The sequence below is a fragment of the Hypanus sabinus genome, chromosome 25 (assembly GCF_030144855.1).
Source record: "Hypanus sabinus isolate sHypSab1 chromosome 25, sHypSab1.hap1, whole genome shotgun sequence".
NCBI lineage: Eukaryota > Metazoa > Chordata > Chondrichthyes > Myliobatiformes > Dasyatidae > Hypanus > Hypanus sabinus.
In genome coordinates, this window is record NC_082730.1 from 14871841 (window position 1) to 14888336 (window position 16496).

General features: G+C 41.5%; 1 protein-coding gene across 1 annotated transcript in view; it reads left to right on the top strand.

Moving 5' to 3' along the window:
* The window catches only part of LOC132380893 (polymeric immunoglobulin receptor-like), a 77228-nt gene extending 61199 nt beyond the window's left edge, over positions 1-16029 (top strand). Inside the window, 5 exon segments of the mRNA XM_059949810.1 lie at positions 394-708; positions 3142-3462; positions 9665-9985; positions 12427-12747; positions 15899-16029. Of these exon segments, the coding sequence (XP_059805793.1) occupies positions 394-708; positions 3142-3462; positions 9665-9985; positions 12427-12747; positions 15899-16029 (1409 nt within the window).
* Positions 16030-16496: the final 467 nt, after the last annotated feature.

Sequence of the window (16496 nt, forward strand, 5' to 3'; positions counted from 1 at the left end):
ACTCCCGTCTCACCCCGGAGTCTCCAGAATCATTCACTCACACACACATGAGTATCCCTAAAGAAATAGCTGGGAATTTTCTCTATATTTAAAAGGCTGACATAATCTGAGATAACTGAAAGTTCAGCACTGCCGCTCTCCCTCAGTACTGCAGTGGAAGGTCAGCCCTGGATTTCTGCTCAGGACTCTGGAGTGGGAAGTGAACCCACAATGCACTGACACAGGGGAGAGAGCACTGACACAGTAACAGCACTGACTGCACTTCAGACCAAAATCATTGGCTCTGATAACATGGATCACACGCTGGATGTGACCTGGACTGGTTTTCATTATCACGTTTGCAATAAGTTGTTCCTTTCCCTTCAAATCTGAAAATGTCTCTCTTGGTTTCAGTTGTATTGCGGGCAAAGGAATACGTAAAAGGAGTTGTGGGAAGAGCGATCACAATCGATTGTCACTATGAAGCAAATTACAGCCTACACACAAAGTATTGGTGCCATAGATGGAGTCAACAATGTTCAGTTTTAGTGGAAACAAATGGGCAACAGGGATGGAGTGGACAAGTGTCAATCACAGATAACCCGGAACAGGGAATATTTAATGTTACTATGGAGAAACTTCACTCTGGAGATACAGGATGGTACAGCTGTGGAATTACAACACCAGGTGCCAATCTGATGTTTAATGTAAATCTACAAGTATATGATGGTAGGTTTCTCAGGGATTGACTTTGTGCCTTCAATAAAATAAATATTTCATTCATTTTTCCTCTGAGAAGTTTTAGTGCATTAGATGTCCTGGTCACTGATGATGTACTTGGTGAATGGGGAAATGCCTACCTTGTGGCTGTGTCAGAAAAACAGCAGCCTCCACCTCCTCAAACACAAGCAAGCAGATACTGGAAATCCAAGCAACCCACACAAAATGCTGGAGGAACTCAGTAGGCCAGGCAGCATCTGTGGAAAAAAGTACAGTCAACATTTCAGACCAAAACCCTTCGGCTGAGTTCCTCTAGGATTTTGTGTTTGTTGCTCTACTTCTCCAAGCTCATGTTCAATGCAGACTACAAAATCTTTGTCCGGATCCTGTCCATCCTCAATATCTCTGCCTTAATATTATTTGTGGTCTTCTGCTGCTGTACCCCATCCAAGTCAAGGTTTGATTTGTTGTGTGTTCAGATGCTCTTCTCCACACCACTGTTATAACATGTGGTTATTTGAATTCCTGTCATATTTCTGTCAACTTGAACTATAAGGCCATAAGACCAGAAGACATAGGAGCAGAAGTAGACCATTCAGCCCATCAATTCTGTCCCACCATTCAACTTCAGCCCAAGAGCTCCCAGATGTTCCTCATACAGTAATCATTCTTCCGAACCCTCTCCAATGTCAGTATATCCTTTCTAAAATAAGGAGACCAAAACTGCACACAATACTCCAAGTGTGGTCTCATGAGTGCCTTATAGAGCCTCAACATCACATCCCTGCTCTTATATTCTATATCTCCAGAAATGAATGCCAAAGTTGCATTCGCCTTATTCACAACTGATTCAACCTGGAGGTTAATCTTTAGGGTATTTTGCACAAGGACTCTCAAGTCCTTTTGCATCTGTGTATTTTGAATTCTCTCTCCATTTAAATAATAGTCTGCCCGTTTATTTCTTCCACCAATGTGCATGACCATACACATTCCAACATTGTATTTCATTTGCGACTTCTTTACAGATTCCCCTAAACTATCATTTCCTTTCTGCTGCCTCCCACCCTTCTTAAATAGCAGAGTGACATTTGCAATTTTCCAGTCAACTGGTACAATGCCAAAATCAATCAATTCATGTATGATCATTGTTAATGCCTCGGCAATCTCTCCAGTTACTTCCTTCAGAACCCAAGGGTGCATTCCACCAGGTCCAGGTAATTTATCCACCCTCAGACCATTAATCTTCCTGAGCACCTTCTCAGTCATAATTTTCACTACACAAACTTCACTTCCCTGATACTCTGGAATGTCCGGTATACTGCAGAAGTCTACCACCTTGAAGACTGTTTCTTTTCTTTTGAACTTACAGTCCTTTAACATCTTGGACTATTTTTACTGTGCCCATAGTCTGTTTTTTTTTATCAATTATGCTATTGTTTGCACTGTTGTAACTATATGTTGTAATTATGTGGTTTTGTGCAGATCTTGTAGCTTTAGTTTTTTGGTCTTGTTTGTCTGCTGGATTTGGAGCTCCTTTCCGGGGAACGCACTAGAATGGTAGTGCGATATTAATACACAGCAGCCTGTCCGGACTCTGGATTGGGGATTGCCAAACGTTACGTGGATTTTCTGGTGTAATCTGTTATGTTATTTGATTTTGTGATATCATTCTGAGGGAACGTTGTCTCATTTTTTAACTGCATTACATTTGTGGTTTCTAAATGACAATAAACTGAATCTGAATCTGAATCTGAAAATACGCATCCATTTCCTCTGCCATCTTTGCATCTCTCATTATAATATCTCCAGCGTCATTTTGCATTGGTCTTATATCTACCCTTGACTCTCTTTTACCCCTTATATACTTAAAGACCTTTTAGTATCTTCTTTGATGTTAGTCGCCTACTTCCTCTCATAATTCATCTTTTCCTTCCTAATGACCTTCTTAGTTTCCTTCTGCAAGTTTTTAAAAGTTTCCCAATCCTCTATCTTTTGACTAGCTCTGGCTTCCTTGTATGCCTTCTCTTTTGCTAGTCTGGCCATTCTCCCCATTCCTCTCATTAACAATGCATTTTTGTTCACAGATGTTTTTTTTTGTTTTTTTTTAACACCATTCTCTGTAAGCTCCAGAGAAAGTTATGCATGAAAATTTAATGTCAGCAGGAATCTAACATTAAAACCATACCTCCTGGCACCAACAATCATTCCATAATCAAAGTCACTATGATCACATTTCTTCCCCTATTCTAATGTTTAGCTAGAACATCAACTGAACTTCTTGACTGTCTGAATGCTTTTATGGACTGAGTTGCTGCCACATGATTGACAAATTGGATGTTTGCTTTATCATGCAAATGAGCAGGTGTACCTAACAAAGTGGCAGAAGAGTGTTTGATTTTCAGATGTTCATTCAGTGTCTGAATGCTTAATTCTTCCCCACAGAACCTGTGTCTGTTCCTGTGCTTCGATATCTGTCACCAGCAAAGGTCTCACATCTTGGTGGCTCATTGAGAGTTTCCTGTGAGTCCTTCTAGGGATCCCTTCCCATTCAGTACAGATGGTATGAACAAACCTCATCTGGGTATTACAAGATCTCAGACTCCGATGAACTGACTCTGCATTGTCAATCCTTCAACCACCAGCACCATCAATATTACTGCAGAGTCTCGAATCGGCTTGGAGCAAAATCCAATGCAATGGTTAATGTGACAGTCTTCAACAACAGAGAGATCTGCAGTTATGTGACAGAAATCAATGGCACCAGTAAGTTCTAATTTCAAGGGGGAGAGAATACATATAAATATTTCTTTTTGTTACTCTGTTACTGCTGCTCTTATACTTCTAGTAAGGGTAAGGAATTTCTCTGCATTTGTAGAAGCTACACATTGCAGCCTCCATGGGGTAGAAATAAAGTGAACAGTTTAGTCTGTCACTTCCTCCTGGAAATGTGGAGCATCTGTAACACAGTTGGACTTGCACATCCAGACAAGCTGAGAGCATTTCATTCACACTTCTGACTTCGGTATTGAAGACACTGGAATGGGTGTTGAGTTGTGAGACAGTGACATTGCCACAAAAAAATAACAAAAGAAAGGACATATGATATAGCAAAAAGTTGTGTTAAGGTAGAGACTCGGGAAGCTTTTAAAACCCAACAGAAGGCAACTAGTAAAGCTACAAGGAGAGAAAAGATTAACCATGAGGGGAAACTAGACAATCTTGTAAAAAAAGGTACCAAAAGTTTTTCAGATACATGAAGAGTAAAAGAGAAGGCGAGAGTTGATGTCAGACCACTGGATAATGACACTGGTGTTTCAGTACTGGGAGGCAAAGAAATTACAAACAATCTTAATAAATATTTTGCAATATTTGTCACTGAGGAAACCACAAGCAGTATGACAGAAATTCAACAATGACAGGGGCAAAGGTAAGTGTAGTTGCCATTACTAAGGAAAAGGTGCTTAGAAGAAATTGAAAGGTCTGAATGCAGATAAGTCATTTGGACCAGATGGGTTCTCAAAGAGGTAGCTGAAGAGATTGTTGAGGTAATAGTACTGATCTTTAAAGAACAACTAGATTCTGGAATGATTTTGGAGGACTGGAACATTGGAAATGTCACTCCACTCTTTCAGAAGGGTGGGAGGCAATAGAAAGGGAATGATGGACAGTTAGCCTGACTTCAGTGGCTGGGTGGATGTTCGAATCCATTATTAAGGATGAGGTTTCCGAGTACACGGAGGTCCATTATAAAATATGGTTTCCTTCAGGGGAAATCTTGCCTGAAAAAATTTGACAAAAAAATAAAACAGGCAGGATAGAGAAAAGAACATCAGTAGATGTTATTTATTTGGATTTTTGGAAGGCCTTTGACAAGGTGCCACACATGTGACTGTTAAACAAGATTAGAGCCCATGGTACTACAGGAAAAACACTCCTTTGGATAGAAGGTTCACTGACTGGCAGGAGGCAAAGATTGGGAGTAAAGAGAACCTTCCTGTCTGGCTGTCAATGACTTATGATGTTCTGTGGGGCCTGGTGTTATGACCACATTTTGTCATATTGTACATCAATGATTTGGATGACGGTTTTAATAACTTTGTGGCCGAGTTTGCAGACAATACAAAGATAGGTAGGGGGACAGATAGTTTTGAGGAAGCATAGAGACTACAGAAAGACTCAGGCAGGTTAAGAGAATGGCTAAGATGTGATAGTGTAGGGAAGAGTGGTGGAGGCTAAAACATTAGGGGTATTTAAGAGCATCTTGGACAGACAAATGGATGAAAGGAAAATGCAGGGTTATGGGGTAGTGTGGGTTTAGTACATTTTTTTTAAGGATTATATGGGTCGGCATAACATGGAGGGCTGAAGGGCCTGTACTGTGCCGTAGTGTACTATGGTACTTCTATGGTACCAGCCAAAAAACATAGTGGCTGCTGAAATATGAGAAGGGAACCCTTGCATCTTTGTGCACACATGAACAAGGCTACTGCTTTTCATGATTACAACAAGGATAATAGATCTTCAAAACATATTTAAAATGATACAGGAATGCCATTTGAAGCAAGGGATAGGCCCGTGTTCAGCTTTCTACTCTGTGAGGCTTGCCTGTCTCTTTGCCTAACTGAGGCTGTGGACTGCAATTGATGGGCTCCCGAATCGATTGCAGAGATGACTGCCTTCGTGGCTATGGAATTTCTGTGAATTTCAGTTCTGAATGTTATTTGTGTACTTTCCTTGTTGACACATTTTGTTTCTTTTGCACATTGGGTGTTTGATGGTCCTTGTGCTGTCTTTACGACAGTTATTTAGTTTATAATATTTTCGCTTAGTAATTCATTCAATAGTATTTTCTAGTTAGAATTAGAAGTGTTTAAAGTATATTCATTGCATGTAAAATATATCGGCATGTGATGACGTCACATCCGGTTTCGCCGCGTCTTGTGGGAAAATACCGGTTTGAAATTAGCGCGAGGGTGGGGGCTTACCACGAGGCTCACCTGAGCAGAAGTTGTTTTGCAGGCATGAGAAATCACAGTGAGAGCAACGCTGTAAGTTAATAGATAATCGATATATTGAACTAAGATGTTAATGCCGATCCTGTTAGAAGTAACGATGGTAGATAATGTTTATGCTTTCGTTAGTTAAAGAGTCGCGGATAGTTTGCATGGAAGTGTATTTAAAATAGTCAATGGAGCAGGTAAACTCTCCCTGTATACTGCACCTTAGTGTAATGTAGTTATAGTCACCTTTGCAAGTATTTACACTTGAAATGTGATATTAAGGAAGGAACAAATACTGTATCAATCTTGTATTGTTTTATCAACAGTTTTCACCATATGTTAATGTGAAGAGTGAACAGTGAATGGTTAATCTTACTGCAATCTGGTTCTTATTAACTGTGGTTTATCTCGACGTTAAATTCGGCGTTTCGTGACACGCGAAGGAGAATGTTACAGTCCTTTTTTAATAAGTTCTATTGGGTTTCTTTGTTTTGTAGCTGCCTGTAAGGTGGCAAACTTCAAGCCTGCAAATAGTATACATACCTTGATAATAAATGTACTTTAATCTGTGAACTTTGAAATTGAGTGGTATCTGATTGGCGGTGATTCCATAAGCTGTCACATCTATGCAGTGAAATAGAATTCTGAATTTAACCTTCCAAGAGTTTGGTGCAGTTTAGAGAGGATGTTGCCAAGTCACAGAGTTATAGGTTATGGAAACAGGAGCTTCAGCTCAAGTCGTCCATGCTGACCACAGAGTCTTCCTGAGCTTCTCCCATTTCCCTACATTTGGTCCATATCCTTCTAGAGCTTTTCTGTGGATCAGTGGTCCCCAACTTTTTTTGGCCATGCCCCACCTAATCACCTCTAAAATCCTGATGCCCCCTGTGGTGATATATAATTCTTATTATTCAAAAAGTGAACTCCTATTCACCTGGAGGAAGCCTAAAAGACCATTAACTTGGTTTAAACAAGCTTCCAAAGAACATGGCATTCATGAAAGAGAAAAATAAAAGAACCAAAGGACTGTTAAAGTTCTGAGGACGAAATTACTAAGAAATTGTAAAAAAATGACCATTAAGTGATATTAAAATAATAATAATAAATAAATAAAACAATGCCGATTCGTTCTACAGCATACAAAGACAGATACACCGTTTAAAAGAGATGACGCAATGTACACACCTTCACACCACCAAGAACCGAAAGCTACTGCAAAAAGCAGCATTGGCACGACCTCGTGCGAGTTTCTTACGCGTTTGGACTTGTTCATTTGTTCCTTCCTCCATCAGTCAATTCATTAATTTAATTATGAAAGCCATTTGATGGTTGTAATGATGGTGATACACTATATATACAGTACATACGCAATTACACATGTACATACACACAAGTATTTTTATGTATGCATACTGTATATACGCATATGTATTAACTCACACACACACTCATACACAGACTTACTAGAAAAAAAATCACTGTTAATAACTCATTCTCAAATTGCCCCCCTTAAAAATCAAATTACCCTCCTGTGGGGCGTACGCCCCAAGTTGGGAACCACTGCTGTAGATGAATTTGTCCCAATGTATTTTAAATAGTGTATGTGTACCCACTGCTCTGTGTGGAAAACACTGCCCCTCCAAGACTTTCCCCTCTCACAGGTTATCAACATCCCTACCCTGGAATAAAGACCACGATTATACACTATATTATTGTCCCTCTTAAAACCACCCCACAACTGCCCTAACTTCAGAGAAAAGAGTCCCAGCCTATTGATAACCCAAACCCTCCAGTCCCAGCAGCATCTTTGTGAATATTTTCTGTACCTTCTCTAATTGAATCACACTCTTCCACTGGAACTGCACAGGGTAGACAAGGTGAGGTCTGTTCAACATCCTTTATAGTTGTAACAGGCCATTCCAACTGAATGTAATGCCCCATCTAATGAAGGCAAGCATACATATGCCTTGTTCACTGCTTTTTCCTGTGTTACCACTTTCAGGGACCTATGTAGTTGCACACCGAGTTCTCTCCTGTGTAAGATGTGCCCTTGTTTAATTTCCCAAGATACATCACTTCACACTGTCTGGGTTCAATCCCATCACCCATTTTATTGGCCACTTTTCTTATTCAAAGTTCAATTTATTATCAAAGTATACCGTAAAGATCCTAGAGCCTCATCTTCTTAAATATATCCACAAAACAAAGAAACACAATAGAATCCTCAGCATGGCACACACAACAAAGACTGACAAACATCCAATGTGCAAAAGAGGATGAATCGTGGAAATAATAAAAATATGTAAACAAATAAGAACAAGAGACACAGAGTCCATGAAAGTGAGTCAGCAGCTACAGAGTCAGTTCAGTGCTGAGGTGAGTGAAACTAATCCAGGAGCCCTATAGCTGCAGATCACTAAATGCTGACAAACCCAATGGACTATATATTTTTTTTTGTGTGTGACTGTATTTTACAGTTATTTTGTATGTGCCTTGTGCTGAGTGTGACTGTTGGTCCTGCGTTTCACATCTTCGTCCAGGAGTAATGCTGTTGCATTTTGTGGGATTTATATATGGTTGAATGACAATTAATCTTGAAGTTAAACTTGAACTGATGGCATGAGTGAGAAGAGAAGGCAACAGATTAAATGCAGGCAGACGGGACAGGCTCAGATGGAGGGCATCATGTTGGCACGGAGTAACGGGGCTGAACACTGGTTCATGCCACCAACATTATCATTATAAATTATTAATATTGATGACAAATAACAGTAGCTAACAAATAACAGCACTGATTCCAATGGCACACCACTGGTGATAAAGTCTGATGTTGTCAGAAAACCAACACTCCACCACCACAATCTGACTCCTTCCATCAAGCCTATTCAGTATCCATCCTGCTAGCTTACCATGAGATCTCACTTTGCAGATCAGTCTGCAGTGTGAGACCTTGTCAAAGGCCTCGCGAAGCTCCACGTGCCAACCTCTGCAGCCCTGTCCTCATCAGTCCCTTTGATCAGCTCTTCAAAAAACCCAGTCAAAAAATTTTGAGTGTATTTATCATACAAAAAATCATGTTGACTATCCCAAATCAGATCCCTGATATATTTAGTTTTTTTTCCACTCCTTTTTTCTCCTTCTCTCTCTGCCCATCACTCTGCCTGTTCTCCATCTCCATCTTTTGCTCCCCTCCCCCTTTCTTTCTCCCTAGGCCTCCCTTCCCATGAGCCTTTCCCTTCTCTAGCTCTGTATCTCTTTTGCCAATCACCTTTCTGGCTCTCAGCTTCACCCCACCCCCTCCAGTCTTCTCCTATCATTTTGCATTTTCCCCTCCCTCTCCTACTTTCAAATTTCTTACTATCTTCCCCTTCAGTTAGTCCCAAAGAAGGGTCTCGGACCAAAACATCGATAGCACTTCTCCCTATAGATGCTGCCTGGCCTGCTGCATTCCACCAGCATTTTGTGTGTATCCCAAATTAGATCTTGCCTTTGCAAGTTCAGGGGAATTCTATCTCACACAATCACCTCCAGTAAGTTATCCACCACTGATCTTGTGCTCCCCTGCCTGGAATAGGACTGGATCAGTAATCTATTGACTCAAAAATATGGAAACACACTGAGACATTAGTGGGCAGATACAAATGATGATCCAATCAAATAAAAATCATTACTTGTGAAGAGCTGTGAGCACGGGATGAGGGACGATGCTGTTGTCCTTCTCAATCAATGTGGAGTTCAATTGTACCAATTGACAGTGTGAGCAGATTCCTCAGAACACAGTGACAGCTTTAAATAAAACATCTTTTTATATTATTAATGCATTATCATTTGCTTTTTTGTGCTGCATTGGATCCAGAGTACCAATGATTTTGCTCTCCTGTACAGGAAATAACATTAAAAAATGTTGAATCTGCTTGTGTAAATTTGATTTTACCTGTCCATTTTCTGAAGAATTTCTCTCTTAGTTTCAGGTGCTTTATGGGCTGAAGATAAAGTAAGAGGAGTTGTGGGAAGAGCGGTCACAATCGATTGTCACTATGCACCAATGTACCGCTCACACCAAAAGTATTTCTGCTGCATGTGGGATCGCCAGTGCACATCATTAGTGAATACAAATGGGCAAAGTGAACAGTATGGAAGGATGACAATCAGAGATAACACATCCCAGGGAATATTTACTGTTACTATGGAGAATCTTGTCTCTCAAGATACAGGAGTTTACAGATGTGGAATTGCAACATCTGGCAATCATCCAATGTTTGATATGCATCTACAAGTATCTGATGGTAGGTTTCCAGTTGTTTGACTGTATGATATCTGATATCAAATGTCTAATCTGTTTTGTCTGGGCAGCAGGAATATCCTGAGGCTCCTAAGCGGTGCAGAGGCTGGTGGTGAGTGGGCAGGGGTCTATTAACCCTACTCATGTTGTCCATCCCACTGAGTGGCCAGTGATTTCCAGTGGGAGGCTCAGCACATTTTCCTGCTTCTGAACTGTATGAAATGTCACCCTGTCAGAGTCTGTATTGAGAATTAAACTAATAATCCAGCAGCAACAGATCAGTGAAATGCAAATATTGCTCGTGGTCTAAATACCTCAATAAATATTAAAAGGGAATCAATTTTCAGAGTTCAAAAGACTCAGCTCAGTCATCATGGAGCAGGCCAGCCCACTCTCCACCTCACCTCAGGGATCAGTTGTTTTCTCCACAACCCCCTCAATCTCAATCCCTCTCCCTCTCATCCCCCTCTCCTTCTCACCCCCCCTCACCCCCTCCCTCCATCCACATCTAGGAGCTGTGAGTCCCCACACTCAGCACCTGCCGACTACCCAACACCCGACAGCCTACCTCTCCATCCAACCCATTCCCATGTGGAAAATAGCACAATGGAATGACATTAGAAAATTGAAAAAGGAACTTTCTGGCACAGAAGTAGATCCCCCCCCCCCCCCCCTCCAGCCCATCATGTGCATCCAATGACCTGGAATGAAGGAGTTAACATATGAGATGTATTTGATGGCACTCAGCCTTTTGCTTGCTAGAATTTAGAAAAATGAGAGGGTATCTCATTGAGACTTGTAGACCATTGAAAGGCTAGTTTGAGTAGACATAGAAAGTGTGTTTCCAGCAGTGGAGGAGTCTAGACTGGTGGTCAAAGACAATATAAGGACATTCCTTTTGAACATAGCTGAGAAGAAATTTCTTTAGCCAGAGGGTGGTGATCCTTTGGAATTCATTGTCACAGAAGGTTGTGGAAGTCAAGCTATTGGGTATATTTAAAGTGAAGGCTGATAGGTTCTTGATTAGTACAGGCATCCAATGTTTCAGGGAGAAGGCAGCAGAATACAGTTGAGATGGAAGCTATATCAGCATTATTGAATTTTGGAGCAGACTCAATAGGCCAAATGGCCTAATTCTACTTCTATGTCTTATTGTTTTATGATCTTATTATGTCAGTTTAAGCTAATTCCATTTGGCGACAAATGTGTATAATCACTGCAGTGCCTAACTTTTGGTGGGTTCATCTAAATGCCTTTTAACTATTGTTGTTCTACCTGCTCCACCTGCTTGCCTGACAGACCATTACAGGCAGTCACCACACTCGCTGTAGCTAAAAAAGCTGTCTCACAAATCTATTTTAAACTGGCTACTTCTCATCTTAAAGGCACAAAGTTCTCAAAGCTACAATTTAATGTCAGAGAAATGAATACAATATACATCCTGAAATGCTTTTTCTTCGTAACCATCCACAAAAACAGGGGAGCACCCCAAAAAATGAACAACAGTTAAATGTTAGAACCCCAAAGGCCCCAGCAGTTCCCCTCCCTCCTGCATGTAAGCGGCAGCAAGCAACAATCCCACCCCCTCACCCCACTGGCAAAAAATCAGCATCGGCACCCGCCACCGAGTTCTCAAGTGTGAGCAAAGACTTCATGTTTCACCCAATATTTGACAAACCACAGGCTCTCTTTCTCCCTAATAAGGGAAAAAAAAGGTGTCTCTGTTTTCACAGCAAGTGGGGAGATAACAAACATCTCACTGGTTTATGATGTTAAAACTCCATTATGTTGCTTTTTTCCAGCTCTGTGCCCAAAGATCTGGGCACACAGCAATACACCTTCTGACTTTCCCGATGACACATGATCTCCCGCCTTAACACCGAACTTCGATCTGCCCATCTCCAGAGCCCGGAGATCCTCGGCCTCCAAAGCCTTCATAGCTGAGCCGGACTCTTGGCCGAGCCCTTGGCGTGCCGATGAACGGCCAGTTATGAAACCCCAAGAGTGGGTCCCATTCCCACAAAGAATGTTAGTAAGCAGGTAACTCCAGGTCAGGGTCTTCAAAAGAACCCAGAAAGGGAAAAATAAAGATATTAAAGATGGAAATAAATGTCTTTCTGAAGATGCAAGCAAAGGAGTTGCTGTTTAGCGCTTTCATCACTACGCTCTGTCTCCGTAAAGTATGCTTGCATTGATTCTCCAAACAGCACCAGAGGCTGTCTCCTTGAAGCTGAGAGAGATTGTACTCTGATTTTCATTCTGACACATCCTCAAAGTCATCATCACATCTGTCCTGATTTGGAGTCCTACTTTGTTTTGGGATAATGTCAGATTTGGCAGTTCAGGCAGTTGAGAGGGTGCAGTGACTCAGATTGATGTGGGGTTCAGATGCCCACCTGTTGCATCTTTATTGATTTTCTTATGTTCACTGATTCTTTCCCACAGAACCGGTGTCTGTTCCTGTGCTTCAGTTTCTGTCTCCTGCAAATGTCTCGTGTGGTGGGGGATCCGTGTCACTGTCCTGTGAGTCTGCACTGGGATCCCTTCCCATTCAATACACATGGTATGAAAACACCTCATCAGTGGATTCAAAGATCTCTGACACCAGTAAACTGGATCTACATTGTCAATCCTTCAAACACCAGCACCATCAATATTACTGCACAGCCTTGAATACTCATGGAGCGAAATCCAGTGAAATAGTGAATGTGTCCAACTGCAACAGAGAAGACAATTACAGACTTGTGATTTGGTTTACTAACACTGGTAAGTTGTGGAGGGTGTGAATCATTAGGATGTATCATGTACTGTTTTCAAGATTCAAGATTGCTTAATGTCGGTTCCAGGACATGAGTGAGAGGAGAACAAAATAATTGTTAATTTGGATCCAATGCAACACAAAAAAGATATTGAACACAATAATAAAGAAACACAATAAATATAAATACATAAGATGGTTTATATACAGTGCCTGTATGTCTATAAAGTGACACTAGCCACGACAGTGTTTGTACCTAAGGTGGCTGACATGAAGTGATAAAGTTGTGGTGGTCGGGGTTGTGGAGGGGTGTGTGGTTGGGAGTGCTCATCTGTTATGTTCTTAGGATTCCATTCAGACATTTTCAGATGATTCTCTCTGCACTGTGACAAGTCTTGCAGAGAGCAGAACGCCACATTCACTAGCTGAGAAGTGAGTCCCTCACCAGAGAGCTTCCTGCCTGCAGCCTGCTCTTGCTGTGCATGGTGGCTTTGTGTCTAAGTTGCTGACACTTCCAGTTGCTGACTGAGATTTTACTCATCTTTGGAAAACAGCAAGTGCCCAAGCTTGCTCCTTCTGGATTTTTAACCAGTTTCCAGTGGTTTGTTTCATGGAAAACAGAGAGAATTGTACAGGTGAAGAAAACAGTGGAAATCATATGCAGTTAGTGTAAGAACTCAGGAAGAATGGCTTCAACAGGCAGTTTGGTCTCTCAATTCTACTGCATTATCAATGTAACCCTGGCTGATCTATACCTGCCTGTCTCTGCTCTTCTGTCCCATTTTTCCACTTTGCCATTCCCTGACCTATATATAAAAAATCAACTCTCTGTTTAAGTAGCCCCACTGATCCAGCCTCCACAACCTTCCAGGTAGAGAATTCCAAAGAGAGTAAAGACGTTCCTATGCATCTACTTTTTAAATTACCCAAATATAAGCTTGTTACTATGCCTCCTCATTTCAGACACTCCAACAGGTGAAACTGGCTTGCCCATAGAAGGCAGAGGATGGCAATAGAAAGAATGTACTCTGCCAGGAGGTAGTGACCAGAGTTGTTACACAATTACCTGCTGGCACTTGATCTCAATCCTCCGACTAACAAAAGGATGTTCTGTTCTGGGATCCTTGTCCTTTGTGATTTTTATAAAGTACTTAACTGAGGAAGTGGAAGGATTGCTTAGCATGTTTGCAGAGAACACAGATGCTGGTGGTGCAGTGGACAGTGCAGAAGATTGTCATAGGTTACAGTGGGATATTGACAGGATGCAGAGCTGGGCTGAAAAGTAGCGGATGGAGTTCTATCTGGAAAAGTTCAAAAGTTCAAAGGAACAATTTAATGTCAGAGAAATGTGTACAATATACACCCTGAAATGCTGTTACTTCTCAACCATCCACGAAAACAGATGAGCACCCCAAGAATGAATGACAGTTAAATGTTAGAACCCCAAAGACCCCCCCCCCAGCTCCCCCTTCCCATGCGTAAGTGGCAGTGAGCAACAATCCCCCCCTCCCCTCACCAGCAAAAAAAAAGCATCGGCACCGCCACCGAGCACTCAAGTGTGAGCAAAGCAATAGCAAAGACACGGACTTGCAGTTACCCCAAAGGCTTCGCGTTTCACCCAATATTTGACATACCACAGGCTCTCTCTCTCCCTTATAAGGGAGAAAGAGGTGTCTCCATTTTCACAGTGAGTGGGGAGATAGCAAACAACTCACTGGTTTATGATCTTAGAAGTCCGTTACATCACTTTTTTCAAGCTCTGTGCCTGAAGATCCCAAGGATCCTGTGTCTCCAGGCACACAGTCACAGATATCCTGAACCCACCCCGATGACACATGGGTCACCCGTGGTGACATCGACCCTTGGTCTGCCCATCTCCAAAGCCCCGAGATCCTAGGCTTCCAAATCCGAGCCAGACTCCTGGGCTGAGCCTTTGGCGTGCCAAACAACGGCCAGTTATAGAACCCAGACAGCAGGTCCCATTCCCACAAAGAACTGTAGTCAGCATATAACCCCAGGTCAGGGTCTTCAAAAGAACCCTGAAGGGGAAAAATAGAAATATTAAAGATGGAAGTAGAGTTGTTTCTGAAGAGGAAAACAAAGGAGTTGCTGTTAGGTGCAATTATCCGTCCTGAAGTAATGCAGCTTGAAAGATGAAATTTGAAGACAGCATGTAAGGTTAATGGCAAGATGTTGGGGTCCAAGCCCAAATATTTGTTAAAACTGGCACGCAAATTGATAAGATGGTGAAGAAGGCACATGCCACATTGGACTTCATTAATTCGAGTGTTGAATTCAAGAACCATGAGGTATTATTACTGCCCTATAGAACTCTGATTAGTCCACACTTGGAGGACTGTGCTCTATTCTTGTCATCTCACCATATGAAGAATATGGAAATTTTTGAGGCTTTAGAGGAGATTTACCGTGATGTTGACTAATACATCTGTGACACAGTAGTTAAGTGACTCTTAGATTGGCACATAGATAGTTTTGTGCTGTGCAGGTGGAAGGGTTTGATTGATCATGGACTAGGTTTAAGGCTGGAACAACATCATGGGCCAAGGAGCCTGTACTGTGTTGTATTGTGCTATGTTGTATATAAAAGGAACCTGAGGGGCAGAATTTTTACACAGAGAGAGGGGGTAACTGTGACAAATTACTGAACAAATTTGAGGAGATGGATACCATAAAAAATGATTTTAAAACTTTTCTGGGAAAGGGATGTGAGCTAAATGCAGGCAAGTGAGTCCAGATCAGTTTAACACACTCATCAGTGTGAATGAGTTGAGTTGAAGAATTGTTCTTATACTACATAATTCTATGATGCTTAAGGCATTTTTCTGTCCACTATTAGATCAAGAACACAAGAGATTCTGCCGATTTTGGACAACAACATCAACATATACAAGGTGCGGTAGGAAATCAGCAGGTCAGGCATCATCTGTGCAAAGGAAGAAACAGGCGACATTTCAGGCTGAGGCCCTTTCTGGTGATCTGCTGAGTTCTTCCCGACCTGCTGAATTCCTCCACCATTTTGTGTTATAACAGGAATTGTCTTACCATTGAGAATAGGAGCATTATCCAGTTGTATCAAAAACTGTACTTGATCTAATATCTGTGCCTACACAGTGCAGAGTTGTGTTTATCCTCTGGTAGGTATTGTAGCCCTAACAACAGATCTCCCAGAGCTGGCAGATGCCAGCTGCCTGGCTGGAACTTTCACCTCTGTCTGCACAGAATTAAATAGTGTTTGCAATCGCAGCAATCAAGCCCTGCAACTTCCCTAGCAACATGGGTGTTCAGATATACACAGGAAACAGAAATTACTCACCTCCATGCAACCAAGGCATGAGTTTACTCAAGGCATGTACACTTGCTTGACTGCACTTGGAAAACAGAATAGACTGAATTTTCTTTCCTTGCCTTAACAGGATGGGAATATTCATGTGAAACATTTACATCAGTGTCAACTGCAAGGTAAATCATTTGATCCAGTTCTGCTGAAAGGTACAATGTTCTCATTGCTGGTCCTATGGCCCTGCTCCCAAATGAGACCATACGATATAAGAGATGTATTAGGCCATTTGCCCCATCAATATGATTAGGGGGGAAATGCAATTTTATTTTCTAGTACAGAATGCCTGTGAGAATATTGTTTTCAGTTCTACAACCAATGGTACAACCAACGATCTCCTACATGTTTTAAGCTCAAGAATCCAAGATAAATCAAACACTGAATATTCTGCAATAACGT